This window comes from Ctenopharyngodon idella, chromosome 10 (genome assembly GCF_019924925.1).
Source record: "Ctenopharyngodon idella isolate HZGC_01 chromosome 10, HZGC01, whole genome shotgun sequence".
Classification (NCBI taxonomy): Eukaryota; Metazoa; Chordata; class Actinopteri; order Cypriniformes; family Xenocyprididae; genus Ctenopharyngodon; species Ctenopharyngodon idella.
Genome location: NC_067229.1, coordinates 13,265,248 through 13,284,733, shown reverse-complemented (window position 1 = coordinate 13,284,733; position 19,486 = coordinate 13,265,248). Strand labels below are relative to the sequence as shown.

At 38.0% G+C, this 19,486-nt stretch overlaps 1 protein-coding gene across 2 annotated transcripts; it reads left to right on the top strand.

Annotated features, from left to right (window-relative positions):
- Window positions 1–1,119: 1,119 nt before the first annotated feature.
- Window positions 1,120–18,778, top strand: si:dkey-121a11.3 (uncharacterized protein KIAA1614). 2 transcript variants are annotated; one of them, XM_051910879.1, is made up of 10 exons: window positions 1,120–1,512; window positions 4,957–5,882; window positions 8,366–8,435; window positions 9,821–9,961; window positions 11,607–12,808; window positions 13,811–13,958; window positions 14,361–14,619; window positions 14,852–14,976; window positions 17,410–17,582; window positions 17,662–18,778. In XM_051910879.1, exons 2-10 carry the CDS (start codon window positions 4,991–4,993, stop codon window positions 17,853–17,855), a joined length of 3,204 nt encoding a protein of 1,067 aa, XP_051766839.1. In that variant the 5' UTR covers window positions 1,120–1,512; window positions 4,957–4,990; the 3' UTR covers window positions 17,856–18,778. The 2 variants fall into 2 exon arrangements, with proteins under 2 accessions (XP_051766839.1, XP_051766840.1); XM_051910880.1 differs by lacking the exon at window positions 1,120–1,512 and adding an exon at window positions 3,677–4,011.
- Window positions 18,779–19,486: the final 708 nt, after the last annotated feature.

The window sequence follows — 19,486 nt, the reverse complement described above, 5'->3', positions numbered from 1 at the left end:
ATATAAAACTATATTATATATATATATATATATATATATATATATATATATATATGTGCGTGTGTGTATATATATATGTGTGTATTAAGGCTATATAAGGGCTTTTAAAACATTATTTTTATTATATACATATGTAGAGAGAAATAGAGAGAGAGAATATATTAAACTATATTTGTTATATTTTACATACAATATAAAATTATAATACATTTTAATGGTTTATATTTAAATTATATATATATATATATTAGTGCTGTCAAAATGATTAATCACGATTAATCGCATCTCACATAAAAGTTTGTAAATATATGTGCATATATATATATATATATATATATAATTATATATATATAAATGCCTTGCAAGACATAAGATGTAAGTCCTTGTGTTTTAAGTCATCAGTTGGCCCAGGAAAACCTTAAAGCTCCCTTCAGCACCCCCCTGTATTCGTTTAACTAATTTACATGTAATTACAAGGTGTGTGTGAATGTGATAGGACGTTTAAAAACCAGATAATGGCTTTTGCTTAAAGCAACAGTGATTGCAAGTGTATTTTGTCCATGCTTGAATTACTGGGTTACTTCTCGCTACAGGCAGGGCTGGGTCTGTGTCGTAGGAATGCACAAATAAGAAGGTCTATTCTTTTTTTTTTTTGCCTTGCAGTTTATGCGTCCTTGGACTCAACTGTGTATGAAGTTCAAGACCCAGCCCATTGCTCTCTATTACATCTGGCTTTGCTTCAAAACTGGCCTCAGATCAGGGATTTATACTTACTGGAAGAAAAATAAGTTTGACTGACTTCTAATGGGTGTACGTGCTGAAAAATCAAACCAGATGCCAAAAGTTCTCTTAACGTGAAGGTAACGGAGATGTCTAGGGTATTAAACATAAAGACGGGCACAAATCAGCGGGCGCGCGCTCACAATCAACAAAGGAAATTCCTTGGCAGCTGGAATATGTGCCTGGAGACTCGCGAACTTCCTCTCAGCATTTAAGAATTCTTCCATCTCCTTTCCACCCAAATTCAAGGGTAGGATTACGCTCCTCCTAATTGGGGGCGGAGCTACGCGGGCCGCTCCACCAATAGCAAAGTTTTACAGGTCAGTTTCTCTCAAAGGTGGCCACCACGGTCTCCATAGCAACGTAGAGATCTTTCCACATGTAGTCGAGTTTTACAGTTGGTCCTTGCTCTGTAACGCGAGAGGAGTGAATGATAGCCGGTACTTTAAACGCAGCTGTTTAGTAGGCCAAATTTGAAGTGGGAGTGTGCCGAGCACACTTGAGCTGGCCCAAAACAGCTGGAGCGGGAGAGAGAGAGAGAGAGAGAGTGAGGGAAGATTTGGGACGCTCAAAACTGAAAGCAAAGCAGAAACTAGAGCAAGATGGGATTTGACTGGCCGCTTGAGTTTTTGCTGACTCCTGGTAGCTGAGCATGATTTTTAAAATCGTAAAATGGGGTTTTAAGGGCGCATATGGCTGCTGTGGAAGATAGACAGCAGAAGGACGAAGGAGGTAAGATGTTTGAAGAAGATATTTATTTGTTTTCTTCTCAATGAGTGCGATGACGTGATTTGTCAGATTTACAGCTCTCGTGATCTTTAAAAGTTGTTTGTGCAGCTTTCATGGCCACCTGTGTGAGTGTCATTGAATTCGGATGGCGTTTTGTTTTCCTGGCCCTTGCTTCTTTAAACCCCAGTGTTAAATAAATGTCAGATGAGAGAAGTGGTCCCGCGCGAGATGATTGTTTTCATTCCTGGTCCGACACAGAGTGACCCCCATGTGTTTGGGGTTCAACACCAGCAGCGAAATTATTTTAGACTGCAGAAGCAGAACTGTAGCAAATGACCTGAGCACAAAGTAAAACATCAAGAATGCATCATGCATGAATTTTATTACTCATTCCTTTGAAATGGTCTCATTTCCTGTAGTTTTCTCATCACCAGCCATTTTTTTTTGGCACTGGAGTTTAAAAACAGCACATGGAAATAACTTCTATAGTGAATATTTCTATAGTCTATTTATTTTTATGCTTGACTCCATAAGGTGTTTAATTGGCTATCTATCTATCTAAATAAAGGTCATGGAACAAAATCATAGAAATTTATATAGGCTAGTGAATGTTTCTATATTTATTTTTATGCTCAGCTCAAAGATGTTTGTCTAGAAAATTCTCTTTGTGAGCATAATATTTTATTTATGTATTGACTAATTTATTTTAAAAAGTCATGGAACAAAATCATGGAAACTTCTATAGTGAATATTTGTACATTCTATTTATTTATTTTTTGATATTTAATTAGCTAGAAATCACTTTTTGTGAGCATAGTAATTATATATAGACAATTATTATATAATAATAATAATTTCATTTATTTATTAAAAAAAAAAAAAAATCATGACTGGAAGGTCCAGGAACCCTTATAAATTTTTATCCTGTACCTTCAGACTATATTTTTGTCCCTCATTGGTTGTTAGAAACAAACAGCAACAACGACAACAACAAAAAACATATTTTGAAAATTACAAGATTATCATCAGTCAAATATGTTGCCATCTGTAGTCATTGAACAGCTAGATTTTGTTGTAAATATAGCAGCTTGAACACTTGAACATATGAACAGGTTTTTTAGTGTTTTAAAAACTTAATAAGTGATTAAAATTGTTTAGATTTTTCTTTATTATCTTGTGTGTGCGTTTTCAGACAGAATAACGTCTATGTATCCAAACGTGAAGTACCTGGAGCAACGGGAGTCCTAATTAAGAGAGGACCAATTAAATTAAATTAATCTCCCAGAAAACTCACTCGCTCGTGTACTTACCTCAGAGCAAACTTGCTTTTCCATTCCGGTCCTAAATAATGGCAAGATCAGTTGCCAAGTGCATGTTTCTAACACCTGAATGGGTTTATTAATTAAAAGTTAAGAGCGGTCAGATGTTAGTTTGATAGCATTGTGTTTTGTTAAATGACAATTGAAGGATTAAAAGCAGGATAGTGCTGTTAAGCCAAAAGCTAAAATGGGGATAATGTGTCAACAAGCCCTACAGTATTCTCAGAACAGGTTAGCGTGTTGTATCGGTTACTGGCGAAACTATTTGTTCTACATCAGTGGCGTTAGTAGTTAGTAGAACAGATGAATCTTATGTGACACACTAAAATATTCATTATTACTTTCCCTCAGCCTTGGGAAAATCCAGTTCCAATGCCACAATGACATACTGGCAGTTGTTTGTGACATTTTAGATTTTTTAGATACTGTGGACATTTTTTAGATACTGTGGTCAAGCATTGGCCAGAGCTGTTTGGAAAGAATGAAAGCTGTGAAACTCTTTTTGTCAACAGAAAGTGATTTATCAAAAATTCAGTTGAATGAAGAATGTGCTTTCCACTGGTCTGAGGACAATTAAACCCTCTGTGGTTACTAATGGCCTCAAAGAGACAGTTTAAAATGCCAAATACAGTATATCATGCTGTAAGTGATATGTGTTAATAACAGCCTGTTTGCACACAATTATTTCCCTCAATTCATGCAACTATCACTCAAAAATGCTAATGCTTACACTGAATTCTTTGCACTGAAAATCTTAATCTTAATGAGTATTTTTGTTGTGTTTTTATTTAAAGGGGACCTATTATGCCCCTTTTCACAAGATGTAATATAAGTCTCTTGTGTCCCCAGAATGTGTCTGTGAAGTTTCAGCTCAAAATATCCCACAGGTAATTTATTATAGCTTGTCAAATTTGCCCCTGTTTGGTGTGAGCAAAAACACAGCATTTTTGTGTGTGTTCCTTTAAATGCAAATGAGCTGCTGCTCCCAGCCCACTTTCCAGAAGAGGGCGGAGCTTTTTTTTGGTTGCTCAACAACAACAAAGCTGGAGAATCTCACGAAGCCAAAATGACGATTGTCAGTAATGATGTTCAGCCTTACATTGTTCAAACCGGAGTCGAACACTGTTGGAGAGACTCAGGAAGAAGTTACAACTTTTAGAAAGCAACTGGACGTTTCTGAATGGTTAGTGGATACATTTATGTAGTTGCTGTGGAGTTGATTCAACTCATCGACTAGCATGTGCCGTCATGTTAATCGTCTGTGAAAATCCAGTGTTGAATTGACCCTCGTTTGTGTAGCAATCCGGCGTAAAATTACCACATGGTAACAACACTCGAGTCTACTACAACAACTCTACCAGCCGTTTGTTGTAGTCCTTAAAAAGCGATTTCTGTAAAAGAAAATATCTCCCTTTGCATTGAACTTTGAGCCTCGTAACTTTGTAGAAGTTTCTCCCTGTGTTTATAGCTGGTCAGTTTCTCTTACTGGACCAAATCTTTTACAAGTTTAGCCAGCAGCAAAGATAGTAATGCAAGAAAATGTGGTAAGAAAAATACTTCACAGGAAATTCACCATTTATTCAATCAGTCTGCAGAAAAAAAATTAAACTTGTATCATTAAAGATACTTTCTTTGAAAACAAGTCTTAATATTTTATGCAGTGTTGTAGTGTTACTTCTCAAGTAAACAAAATTTGTTAAACCATAGGGGTTTTATGACTTATTTCATAAAAGATTCAATTTAAGTATGTAAACATTGGGATTCATTCACTAACCATGCGTATGCACAAGTTGTGTGTGAAATCTGTGTATGAATGTTTGCGAACAATTTATGATTCACCAAAAACTTTTGAAAGGCTGTAATAGAAAGGTTTAGCAGAAAGCCATTATATGGAGATGGTTTTTCCATGTTTTATGCAAATTACTAAATGTATGCAGTCTCTTATTATAATACTCCAGATTCATTAACATTAGAATGAGGTTAAGAACAAATTCATGTGTGTAAGCACCTTTGTGAAATAGGCTGGCATTTTTTTGTGAAAAGCTCTCCTGTGCATACAAATATGAATAATCCACGCAATTATTAGTCAATGATTCTCTCTTGTTTTTGTTTCTTTCCATCCCCTCAGCCACCATAATGCTCCACTGACTCTCTGATTCACCATGGAGGAAGCAGTGACCTCTGAGGATGCTGAACCCCTGCCTGCCCCATCCCAAAACACTGACATCCACCTCGGAGAGCCAGAGGACGGGTATCCTTCTAGCACCAGCCCAGAGCCTGGCTCCCCGTCCTCGCCTTCAGATCAGCAAACTCAAGGCTCTGCCGTATCAGCGCTGCAGACCAAGGTCAAGGCTCTCTCTGAGCGCAGAGTTGTCTGGAAAGAACCTGGAAGTAAGAACCAGGACAAGAAGGTGGTTCCTGGGACCTTCATGCTGGGATACGCCCTCACTGATGCTTGGGGCTCCAGCAGCAGCGATGAAGACGGGGAAACTCGCAAGCCCTTGACGTTTCTCACAGGAGACCCCAAGCCTCAGGTAGAACTCGACTACAATCCCATCTCTTCCGAAAACTTGTTGGCAATTCCCCGTGGCCTTGGAGAAGGAGCAAGCCTGGAGAATCTTTCAAACGATGTTTGCGGTCCTCAAGACGACGCTTCCCCATCCGATAAACCTTGGATGCCACCAAAGTATTTCTGGAGGTCCATTAGACCAGAGATGCCAGTTCCAAACGGGGATGTTCCTGTTGGGAAAAACAGACCAAATGGAGGGCCATGGGCCGTTGGCTCCAAAATGGGCCACAAGTTCCCAAGGGAACTCCAAAGGTCTGACAGCCTGGAGAGTCACCTGCGCAGGTACAGTCATGGCGAGGTGGGACAATGTGGACTCTGGCGGGCTGACAGCTTGGAGAGCATGTGCAGCAGTGGAAGTGCGCTGTCCCTGGCCGAGAGGGTCGAGATGAACCGTGGCCTTCTCAAACAGATGCTACAGAAAGCCCAGAACAAAGACCTTGCACTAGGGCAGAGGCTGGAGGACCCGACGCACATTGGCGGTAGAGGTATGGAGATCCGTTACAGTGGCTCAGTGACAATTTTTTTTTTGTTTCAATCTATTAATTTCTTCAAAAATATGTTAAAAATGCAATTCAGACTCGTAGACATGACTTTAACAAACCTCTGCTATGATGAACAAGTTTTTAATTTCTGAAATATAATGAAATTCTTGAAAAAGCATTTATTATTTATTACTTATTAAAAAATAACAAAACTGATTGACTCGTTGCTTAATAATATAATTTTTAAAAAACGTTTGTCTGGTAAATCAGTCATGAGGTCGAACCAACATTCAGAAAAAAAAGAAAACAAAACATAAACAGGAAGTGACATCATAGAAGACCCATGCAGAGCCTCTTGACTGTGTCAAGTTCAATAACTCTTAAATATAAAGTCAGATAATTTGAACTTTTTATTTTTAAATGACTTCAGGTCGAAAAATACTTTTTACATAAATGTTTTTTACTTTTTTTAAATAAAAATTAATAATGAATAAGATGTGTATGTAAATGTTACTGGATGGTGACACCACATGACATGTTTAGACTAGAAACTCTTGAAAATGGTTTAAAAGATTTTTAAAACTATATAAAATCAACATGAATACAAAGAGCACATTTTTAATAACCTGGTGTTTCAAACTGCCATCTTGTTTCCGGAAGCTGAGATGTAATCAGCCTTATCCGTTGTAACGTAATGTACGATATAATGCATAGTTAATCCAAGGCTATCAGACAGGTGTTAAGTGACGTTAGTGCACGTCTGATGAGATGTCATTGTCTCCACGTTTAAGCATTACATGCAACAGGTGCACATGACCTCTCTAATGAAGCAGAGGTCATATAGATGAGAGAGCTGGATAATCCAGTTATGAGGAGACAGAAGGATAAGAATGAGAATTACGCTGATTAAAAACAACTTACTGTAATAAAGGTTGTGAGATGGGAAAAACAAAGACGGTGTGACGCTTCATTTGTTCGCTTCATTTGTACTCAACTTGAAGTAGATGCTACACTGTAGTGAAATTACATTTATTTATTTTATTTATTAAAATAAAAAACATATTTTTAATATTTGTATTTAATTATGTAAATTATTTAATTTGATATATATATATATATATATATATATATATATTTATTTTATATACAGTGGCAAGAAAAAGTATGTGAACCCCTTGCAGAATCTGTGAAAATGTTAATAATTTTAACAAAATAAGGGAGATAATACAAAATGCATGTTATTTTTTTATTTAGTACTGTCCTGAGTAAGATATTTTACATAAAAGATGTTTACATATAATCGACAAGACAAAAAAAATAGCTGAATTTATTAAAATAACCCCATTCATAAGTATGTGAACCACTGATTCTTAATACTGTGTGTGGTTACCTGGATGATCTACGACTGTTTGTTTGTTTTGTGATGGTTGTTCAAGAGTCTCTTGTTTGTCCTGAGCAGTTAAACTGAGCTCTGTTCTTCAGAAAAAAATCTCCAGGTCCTGCAGATTCTTTAGTTTTCCAGCATTTTTTGCATATTTGAACCCTTTACAGTAGTGACTGAATGATTTTGAGATCCGTCTTTTCACACTGAGGACAACTGAGGGACTCAAACACAACTATTAAAAAAGTTTCAAACATTCACTGATGCTCCAGAAGGAAACATGATGCATTAATAGATGGGGGGTGAAAACATTTGGAATTTGAAGATCAAGGTAAATTGTATTTAATTTGTCTTCCGGGAAACATGCAAGTATTTTCTGTTGCTTCCGAAGGGCAGTACTAAATGAAAAAAAAAATTATATTCAAGCGAAATAAGAAAAATTTGGACCTCTTCATCCTGTTCAAAAGTTTTCACCCCCTGACTCTTAATGCATCGTGTTTCCTTCTGGAGCATCAGTGAATGTTTGAACCTTTTTTAATAGTTGTGTTTGAGTCCCTCAGTTGTCCTCAGTGTGAAAAGATGGATCTCAAAATCATTCAGTCACTACTGTAAAGGGTTCAAATATGCAAAAGATGGTGGAAAACTGAAGAATTTTTGGGACCTGGAGATTTTTTCTGAAGAACAGAGCTCAGTTTAACTGCTCAGGACAAACAAGGGACTCATGAACAACCATCACACAACAAAAAAAACAGTCATAGATCATCAAGGTAACCACACACAGTATTAAGAATCAATGGTTCACAAACTTTTGACCTGGGTCATTTTAATAAATTCAGCTATTTTTTTTGTCTTATGGATTATATGTAAACATCTTTTATGTAAAATATCTTACTCAGGACAGTACTAAATAAAAAATAACATGCATTTTGTATGATCTCTCTTATTTTGTTGAAATTTTGCACATTTTCACAGATTCTGCAAGTGGTTCACATACTTTTTCTTGCCACTGTATATTATATATATTTAATATCAAGTCAAAATTAATTAGGGAGGTCAAAACCCCCAGTAATTTGCACCCCAAATGTCTCTGTATCTGTTTCCACAGATTTCTGTGGCCTGAATGACAGTGATTGGGATTCTGGGATATCGCTCCAAGGTAGTGAACACAGCCAAAGGTGGGCAGCACAGATTAATGCTCTCACATTATTCTCACACACTTGTATATTTAGCTTCTCACAGTGCTGATTAGAGATTTATTATTTTAGTTGCCCAAGGCTCTCCAAAGTAGTTTTCCTCAATTTCTTTAAATGTGGAAGATACAGAAAATGGGAACGTGAGCTCAGGAGAAAACAGCTGCTGAGGTTTTCATAAGCAGAGGAACGAGATCATATCATTGGCTCTTCCTGCCTCTCTTTCAAACTCCACCTAAGAGTTGAATAACAAAGGAAATAGCTCAGCTCTTTTCAACAAACTAATAAAGATGCCATCAATTCTTATATAAAAACATGGGTAATTCTTGAAAAATGTTTCATTAAAAAAAATCAGGAACATACCTTTGTTAATTTAAATATTATTTAAAAAACAGATCACTGTTATTATAAGAAACCATATGGTCAAAAAGACTGTTAATGTGCTCATGTAGATATGTCAGAAAGATAACAGAAAGAAACATAACAGTGTTGAAAAGAAATAACAGACACATTTTCATAAAGCATTATATTAGAAAAAAAAATTAACAGTGTAAGAATGATATTTGAACTTCAATAAAAGCCAAATTTAAGTAGTATTTTTAAAAGTATTTTATGAAAATTCTATAAAATAAAAAAAAAAAATTTTTCATTATGATTACACACTAAACAGAGTTAAAGCTATTAAATAATGACACTGTTAAATTATATCAGTATCATATATTCCTTTTAGTTATATCAGTAGTGTGTCCTGAGGTATACCGGTTACTGAGAAAGACCCATACATTCTGATTCTGATGACTTCATATAAACTCTTTTGTGGTTTTAATTTTTGTGTACTTGGTGTTTTTAGTTTAAAAAAAATCCTTTGAATTAAACAAAAGATGAAAAAAGCAAAAAACAAACAAATCCAAATTCTTGGATTAAAAATAAATAAATTAGTGAATTAGTGACAGACAAATTACAAACTTGGCTGATAATAAAAAAACAAACTTTTTTATTATTACTTAAAAAAAAATTTTTTACATTACACACTAAACAGATTTTACATAATTAAATAACAAGACTAAGTTCAGTTTCCTTTGAATTACATCAGTAGTAAGTCCTGAGGCATACTAGTTCCTGAGAATGACCCAAACATTCTTTTTATATCTTGGTATGGCCATATTTCTATTTTAGAGTAATATTCAGACCTTTGATCATGTAAACATATGCATAAGCCCATCAAGCGCATCATAATCAGGTACAAACCCAACACACACTCAACAACCGTCAGCCTAATTAGTGATGACGGCCTGCTCCACTTAATCCCCCCACTCCGCACAGGAGCTGACGTGTTTCTTTCTCTCTGTCTCTCTCTGGCCTGCCCACAGGGCCTTTGTGTTGGCCGACGACCTTCCGCTGAGCCCTCGCCACGAGCAGGCCAAACGACTGCTGGAGAGAGCGCGTATGAAGGCCCGGTCCAACCCTATCAAAGCCGACCACACCATCCTACCCGTCCAGAGGGACAACCCGTAAGTTTCTCCAGTCTCCTTTTCTCTAGTCTTCGGCTTGTTGGGGTTTCTGCTTGGGGGGTTGGGGTTTAGAGGCTTAGGCATCATGGGAGGGGAGGGTGTCTACATGGGTCTCTTCATATCAAAACAAGGAAACCTTCGCCTGCTCACACTTGAGGATTTGTATGGGGGATGTAGATCTTAAACTGTATTATTTGGGGCTGGACTGAATTGTATTTTGCTCCGTTTGGAGGCGGGCAGTTGATAAAAGAAAGGGGGGAGGAGTGTTTGGCAGATCTCTTTTCAGAAGCAACAGGTGCTGCTTTCTATTTTAGCCTGGCCTTTTAATACGGCATAAAATATGGCATGATTAAAATAATTAAAATAAAGTTGCATCTTCTATGTATTTGAATGAAACTGATATATGAGTATTATATAATAATATAACAAAGATGCCCATTCAATAATATCAGTGAAGCAGCAGGAAGCTAATGGTAGCCTGAATTTAAACTTCTAAACTAAGTGTACCAGCGTCCTCCTCCAAACTCTTCTTCTCTATTTGTGCCGGCCATGTGTTATATAAGACAACCTGAATTATACAACATGTACACACGTCTGGTGCCTCTAAATCCCACTTCCCCATCCAGCGCTCTGTTCTCTACCTCAGCACTTTCACACAAAGACAGATGGGCGATCCGCCCCAAACGTCTGTATCCTTGTTTGGTATGAAGACAAGCGGCGTGCATTGCATGGCAGCATCCGGAACAGATTAGGGCAATTTTAAACGTCAACAAAACCTGACACGCACTGAGAAAAGAGGGAAAATATATATATATAAATGTTTTAACAAATATATGTAAATAATAAAAAGTAATATTTAAAATGTATAAATAAGAAATTAAATTACTGTACTTGATGTATTAAATAGAAAACAAAAACAAATAAAAAATACAAATTGTATGTCCATATTCTAGCTTGGATCTAAAAATAATAATTAATAATAGTGAATTAGTGACTGACAGAAAAATCTATCTCTTTTTTTTTTTATTTAAATGGGAGCTTTGATGAAACTGCTTTGCTGTACTGCTCCGCTACACCTGTCATGTCTGCCAGCTGTTACTTTCCATCTCCCTAATTCCCTCCCTGCCTCTCCCTTATGGGGAAAACAGCTCGGTGATGTTGATTACACTGCTGTCAGTTTGCTCGGGTTAAACTTAACACTTAACTGCCTCTCTTGAGATTGAATGTTTAAGACAAACTCACGGCTGTAAAAAGTCCCATAGGTTTCAGAACAGTGCACAATGCTTAATGGGCATAAAAAGTCCCAGTGCACAATAATACACCTGTAGACTACTATTCCAGCAATTCCACATCTTAGCAAACAGTGTATATAGAAAGGCACTAGTTTTGGTTTTCTTATATCTAACAAAGACCTGGTGATATCAAAATGTCTGGTGTGCAAAAGACGACCTTCCTAAAAGGAGTAAAAAAAGCATGTCAGGAATGTGCACAGTGGAGCCAAAGCAGAGGGAAAATTTCCTCAGGAATTTGCCCATGTCTCCATGCTTAGAGATAGACTGCAGGCCACTTTGGCATGCATCCGTTTCTTTGAGTATCTAAGTGCACAGGAATGCAACTAATTTCATATATGTGCATGTGTATACAGGGAGTTGCTCTCCTGGGTTGGTGTACCCTTACACCAGGCTCCTCTTGCCGGGAAGGAGGGCGTGGCGGTGCTCTCGGGAAACCTCAGTGACTCCTCCAGCAGTGACTCAGTGGGCGGAACCCGGCGGAGACACGGCCAGTCCCCAACTCGCGTGCGTTTCGAAGACGAATCCGAGAAGGACGCCGAGGTGCGCTACCTGGAGCGGCTACGCCAGCGGCGCAGGGCTGGAGAAAGAGCACAGGGCCTGCTGGTGTCCAAACCCACCTTGTCATCTTACATCAATGGACAGACAGAGTCAGGACATGGCTCGAAGGATTCAATATTCTGGAAGACAAAAGCCAAGAAGAGTTTGTTAAATGGCAAAGGTTCGGAGACAGAAAACAGGCAGTGCAACTCTTGTGGAACCTTTCTAAATGAACCCCATGAGCCTAGCTTGACCTCAAATACGCTGTCCGTACCTAACGGGGAAGTAGAAGGGAAGAAGATACCATGTTGGGTTGCTCCCACCCTTCCCAACCGGCTAGTCCGGATTGAACAGATTAAGGAGACGTACATTGGGACGAGTCCCGCTATTGTCCACAGTGATGGAACACATTGCAGTCCTGTGGATAATGTGAGCAGTAGAGGAACATTCCAGAAGCTGAAGAAGAAGGTCCGGAAACTCGAGAGCAAGCAGGAACCCTTGTACGTCAATGGCCTGAGGGTTCCAACACCTCCGGACTGCAACAAACTCACACCCAATGGGACTCAAATGTGTCTATCGAATGGAGTAGCATTGCCACTCAACCCTTATGCCACGGATTTACATGGACAGAGAATCCCAGCCGTATGCAGCCACACATCCAGCAAAGGTCCTGTGGCACCTCCGTTGCCTCCAAAAGGAGAACCGCTCACTTCCCACCTTCCCCAGCCAACCCCTCCACCTCTTCAACCAAAAAAATCTGCCCTGAAATCCAGCTCCAAAGACCGTTCTAATGGTCGGCGAACCGTCACACTCATGTCTTCGCCAGAGTACCACCTGGTGCATCTGGACTCTACAGAGGCAGGGGGCATTGTGCAGAGTTGTCCTCAGGAGCAGGCTTCCTCTGGGTTGGGTTACTGGGAGGACAGATCTGCCATGGTCACCCCTGGACCCTTACTCAGGACAAGCCCAGTTCTGTGTGCTCGAAACCTACCCATACAAGGGGAGGAAAGGTCAACAGGTTAGTTTAACTACATGGGCTAATAACAGTATTCAATGGTTTATTCATAGACCAGGGGTGTCTAAACCTGCTCCTGGATGGCCAATGTCCTGCAGAGTTTAGCTGCAACTTGCCTGGAAGTCCAGCACACCTGCCTGCTTGGAAGTTTCTAGATGGTTCAGGTGTGTTTAATGGTGGTTAAATCTAAACTCTGAAAGACAGTGGCTCTCATTTGACACCCCTGCCATACACATACAAAGACAACCCCCCAAAAGAAACCTTGAGTAAGTGCCTTGTTTAAGGGCACAATGGTTATCGCCCTTTGACAGACTCAAACCTGCAACCTTCTGGTTACTAGCACTAAGATTTAGCCTAGCTGGAAATGAGTTTCTCAGAAAAATAAACAATAGCATAAAGTCTGCAATTCGTAAAGCACTAATAGCACTACCTGTAATAGAGCTAATAGAACCTCCTAATTTTTTAATACATATCTGAGCTTCACGCTGCAAAGGATAAAGCTAATATTTATCGTTGTGAAGGTTAGATTTCAGATGCACGCTTACGTAATGTAATCTAAAAATTAATCAAAGCTTTTCCCAGAATCAAGTGGTAATTCCAGGTAGACCTGTAAGCTCTGCTCCAGTCAGCGAGGTGTCACCTGTGGACGTGTGCGCTTCTCTTCACTGCGTTCCTGTCCCACTGGGGATTGTCCAGATCAGCAGATCCATACTGTCCTAGTGGAGTAATCCCACAGTGGGCCAGTTGCTAGTGCGATCAGCAACTACTCTCCCAGTCTTTTTCCACCCCCTCAACAATTTTCCATCTTGTGTGACGCTACTTGTAAATGCATTCTGACATTTAAGTTTCAGTAGCATGAGATGCATCACTATGTAATATTGTTATACTTAACAGTTCAGTTTTAACAGTATCATAATACTTTCATCATCATATTTAACAATTTACATAGAATGTTTCATCAATCATCCTTTGATATGCACTGCCACGTTTTCTATGCTTACTCAGATGTGGAACAGCACCAGACTACTGGACAACTAGGATCTGATGCAACATCCAGCAATGCTGAATCAACACAGACTCATCTCAGTGATGGACATGCCAGAGGGCCAATCAGACCAGTGCATCACAGGGCACCTAGTCCAAACTTTTCACAGTGAGTAAAGAGGGAAAGAAAGAGGTGGAAATGATGAGTATGCTATGCCCTTACCCACGGCTACGTCCCTTTTCTGTAATCTTTTTTGGTTAGGACTTTAACAAACCAGATCCTTTACTAAAATGTTAAATCCTTTCGCCGAACAATTTAATTTCCGGGGCAACAATCATACAGATTGCTTTGGCAATTCAGGCTCAAAGTAGGTCAGGAGAGATGTGGTCCAGACTTACTTATGACTGATTTTTTGTCTACTACAACACTGCCACCTACCGACCGAGAATCACAATTGCATAAACATTTATACAGATGTCACAAAACCATTATCAAAAATCATGATATATATAATGTAACATGTATAAACATGTATAAATAACCTGTTATGACTTGCCCTGTTTTTTTTAGAGCGGGGACGGATGTGGAGCACCGGGAAGGTCGACCCAAACTCTCCCTGCGGCGGTTCTTCTCTGCCATGGGGCTGAACAGTGTGGGGTTGCTGGGAAAGGGGCGATCCAGCAGCATGGATCAGCTCAGCCTGCACCCCAAACCCAACTCAAACTCGAACCAAAACCTTCGGCCAACATCACCCTCCACCTCCCCAAGCCCCACACACAGACACCACCACCAGCTGAAGAAAGCCCCCTCACTGCAGAGCATACGGCTGGTTAGCATCTTTTGTTATTGTATGACCTTTAGAAATCCCTCAAAAAACATCACATTTTTTTTAAAGAGCATTTAGAGCTGATGATCAATGCTGATCAGTGATGATCGGTGTTTCTTATAAATGGATATTAATTACAATCGAAGACAGTATATACAGTTATTAATTTAAATTTTAAATTTCAAAGTGATAATATATAGTGAGTGGTACTGACTGCATCATTTCTCACCACTAGGGGTCTCCATTTCTCCAGCTGAGGAGATCTTCATCGGCTCAAAACCTCTACATTCCCAAGAAGAAAGCAGACCGCTCCTCTGCATACACTCCAGGAGAACAGCCCTGTAGTCCTGTATTAACCAGGTACAACATTTATACAACATACAAATGAATAACACACTAAGATGATGCATCACTTTAAATTACACCAAACAACATATAATATAATATAATATAATATAATATAATAATGCAATGTGAAAAAAAAATTAAATTGCATTGACATTGAATATAATTTTTTTTTTCAAATGTTCACAATTTTGACAAATATAATTCTTGAGACATGAATATTGCAGAGGTTTTTTTTAAGGGTTGCATTATTTAAAAATATGAAATGAAGACAATTTTATTTAAAACAATATTACTATATTAAATAATTATAAACAAATATAAATATTATATGGGTCAATGGCGAGACGGGTCATTTTTTTGTCCAAAGGCCTTAATAATAATAAAAAACAAAGATATGACATCCAAAGTATGTAAGGTAGTACAACTAGATGTCTTTTATTGAATCCCAAAGGTTTTAATTATATTTTGCTACATATAAAGGTATTTTAAAGATTTTGAAGTGTCAAAAGGTCATTCGGTTTAACCGTCCGAAGGCCAATACAGCCACTTCATTTGTGATTAAAATATCTTAAAATGAAATAAATGTATATATTTTTTATTCTGGCATGATTTTATAACATCATATATCAACATAGTGCAAAATGGTATTAAAATTATGTGTAGAGATCATTGCTTTGCTATGAGAAAGAATGTCCGGAAAAATGAATTTCATTGATGTCATTCGGAGTAACCAATATAAAGGGACCATTTTGGATCAAGTCATGCGGTCAATATCATGTGACAGGATGTGACATCATTCAGACACCTGCAAAGGACCACATGGTCATGAAGCAAAGTAACTAACTCTCTTTTAACTACTTGAAAAATTTATGTTTTCACTTGCTCATACGCATGTTCCGAAACATCAGGTCATTCGGTACAACCGCTATAAAACATGGAAAATGTTGTAATATTTAAAAAACTTGTTCTAAATATAAAATGTTTGATTGTCCTTTTGCTAGCTAGCTTGTAAGCTAACTAGCTAGCTAGATAGATATCAGCCTGTTAGCATTGTTTGAAAATATCGTCATTCGGTATAACCAAATGTGTCATTCGGTAAAACTGAAATTTTTGGTTAAACCTTTGGTTAAACTTTTTTTGATGACAAATTTTGTCCATCTTGTAAAAAAATGACAAAAGCAGTGTTAACTGATTATAAATAATATAAATAATAATATTATTATCATTATAATATTAATAATATTATATTTTTATATTTAAATATATAATATATACTGTAAATATATATTATTTTCACACTTTTTTTTTTTTTTTTTTTAACAGATTTTTAAATAAATAATCCCATAATAATTTACAAAAAAGAATCTGATACCATCCCCGTAATATTTTGTAAGTATTATTTCATGTACATGCACATCGCTCGGTCTTATTAAATCTGCCTATTTACCTCTTTGTAACCTTCTAGTCTAAAGAACGATGGCAATTTCAAGCATGACATGTTCTGCGGAGCATGCTTCGTGCTCCTGTAACATTCAGACAGCTGTCGTGTTGTGCAACAGGATAAGTATTTTCCATTGACTGGGTCAGCAGCAGCAATAAAAAGAGAGGGAGGGAGGAAGGATAAAAATAGAGGTGTGTGTGTCTGCCAAAGAAAGACATGGAATGCTGGCAATGATCACCTGTCTACATGCTGCTGCTATATTCAGCCTAGTATTACTAGACACTGCCCTTTAAGTGTATTTGAGTTGTTCACAGTGCCAGATAGCATGTTTGTCACCGGCGTTGCGATTCAATAGCGCCTGTGGATGTGTGTGGTGTTTATGAGTGTGTGAATGTGTGTCTGAGTGAAGGAGAGATAGCCAGAGAGGAAATTCCAGCTTCAGTGACTGGAGCAAAGCTGCAGCTTACATCATCTTCCTTGAGAGCCAATAAGGATATCTCTATTCTGGTTGTGTCTTGTTTATTCAGCCTTCACAGTTGAAAATACATGGTATTCTTTAAAGTACCTTGGAATTCCATGGTATAGATAATTTGTCAGAGAAGGATGTCTGTTTATACATATTTTCTTTTTCTTATATTATAAATATGATTATCTAAAATAAATACTAATATAATTATTTATTTAACATATTTAATATATTATTTTAATATATAAAATTACACTCATATATACAATTTAAAAATATAACCACCTAGTAACACCATGGCAACACCCTAGCGTAGTGGTAGCAACTTTAACGATCAAGAACCACTCACATTTTCCTAAGAAAAATAAAGTTCTAGCACTGTTATATACCAACTGATTGAATGAGCATAATTTAAAATCATAATATAATGTAATTAGTAAATAATAAGTAACTCACCATATAATCTTGCAGTAAAATACTTATGTTGCATTTCTGTGGTCGTTTTAGGTAGATAAATCTGTGTATGTGTGTGTTTCAGGGGTCTTCAGCGTGCCTTGAGTGTAGAGGACGTGGGGCGGCCCAGTGCGGTGCGCCCGGTGGGACGCGTGGCTCAGGCCTTCCCCGACGGCACCATCTTACTGGAGCTCTCCAGACCCCCCAATGGCCCCTTTGGCTTTCTCATCTCACGAGGAAAAGGCAGGCCAGACTCTGGTGAGTGACCTCTCGCTCTCATTTTCATGCACTTCTGACGTAGTCGGAACGTTTCAGACTAACTCGCTTTATGTTTAAGGGGTGTACGTTGAAGAAATGGGCGACAGCAATATGGAGAAACTCTACGCGGGGCTGCTCGGGGTCGGGGACGAGATCTTAGAGGTGAACGGCGAGAAGGTGGCGGGACTCAGTCTGGACCTGGTGACTCGTTTAATGACTCAAAACAGTACAGCTTCAATCCGCGTACTACGACATAGACGCCTACAGCGCTAACTGAAGACCAGACTGAGCCAGAACGACTCTGATAGTGTTTTGTTTCAGTCGACGCAATCGAACACTGTGCTAAAGAGCGTCAGAAATAAAGTCAGGGATGAGTTTGTGTAAACGGCAGTATTACGTTTCACCGCCCTTTGGATTTTTTTGCTATTTTTGCTATTAAGCAATGATGGGTGACGGTCCATATTAAAGGGATAGTTACCCAAAATGAAGGGTTTCTTTTCATGTATTTTGTTCCAATCCTATTTCATTTTTTGGGTGAACTCATCCCAGAAGCCTCTTTTATGGCTAATTTACAGTGGTACCTCAGAAAAATACCATATTCAGTAACATTCATTGGATCGTTGTTTCCTACCAGAATGGTACTATTGAATTATATCATTACAACAGAATATTATATATCTGTGGCACAATTATGTATGAAGGACAAAGATATTTCACGTACTGAAAGCTAAACTCAAGTATTGTTGTAATGAAGGACAGTCTAAATGTGTTTGCCAAAAAAGACCAATGAACATCAATGTTTATCCTCCTTCTGAACATTTTGTTTCATTGAAAGCCGTCATTTTCGCATTCATACCATCGGTTCTAGTACTAAACCTTCTCCATGCTGCTGACAAGTACACAGATCTATATTGCACACAGTCAAAAGAGGTTTATATACTCTCTTAGAACTCATTGCACACGCTGCAGTCGCATTGATCATCAGCTCTAAATGCTCTTTAGTAAATTGATTCGATATTTCTCCATGAGGCAGCACATTGGTATGCCTCTACAGTGCAACCTGACACCATTAGTGTGCTGTCCTGAAGGATATCAGTATTACGGTACGTGCTGCGCAAAAAGCTACCAACCTAATGTATTTTGTTACAGTTATTTATATGTGTTACTATGAAATAAAACAACTGGCTTTTGTGGGATGGCTTGTTTCTTTCCTTCATATATTGTTAGTATTTTAGCAGGACCAGAAATGCAGTGAGGCACTTAGTTTGGAAGTGAATGGGACCAATCCATAAACATGAAAATTGTTTCAATTGTATAAACACAAGATGTAAACAATATGAGAGGGAACTAAAAAATCTCTTGCTAACATTTTCCATGTAAAGTTATAGCCAATTGTACAACTTTGTTGCCATGATAATGCCGTAAACTGTATAGCCACTGTAAAAACGATGATTTAACTAGCTTTACAGCTCAAAGAAAATTTCAAAAGAAGAATTATTGTAAGTGCTTTTATAAAATTATACGCTTCACATTTCTGCTTTTAATCAACCAAAACCTATTCACTTCCATTGTAAGTGCCTCACTGTAACCTCCATTTTTTTAAGAAAACAAAGACCAAGTGGAAATTAACTTTTGTGGTAATCGGTGGATTCAGATTAACTTGTACTGAACCAGAAATATTCCTTTAAATTCGACATGAAACGGAAGTTGCGATAATCTTTTCTTCCTGATTGTGATGTATATCCGAGTAAAATGGCTACTCGAACAAGAAAAAATGTAGGGCGGGACTTGATTTTGTCTGTGGGGAATTCATTTTATCGTTGTATGGTGGTGTTTTGCTATTGGTTAATCTCATGTGAGTGACAGGTTGTCCCATCCTCGTGCCAGTAAACATGTTATCAGAG

Bases quoted from the DNA above. Each gene is read 5' to 3' on its own strand.
- si:dkey-121a11.3 (XM_051910879.1), top strand. From the start codon at position 4,991: ATGGAGGAAGCAGTGACCTCTGAGGATGCTGAACCCCTGCCTGCCCCA. The intron at 12,809-13,810 runs GTTAGTTTAACT...ATGCTTACTCAG, and splicing joins AGGGGAGGAAAGGTCAACAG to ATGTGGAACAGCACCAGACT. The intron at 14,977-17,409 runs GTACAACATTTA...TGTGTGTTTCAG, and splicing joins TGTAGTCCTGTATTAACCAG to GGGTCTTCAGCGTGCCTTGA.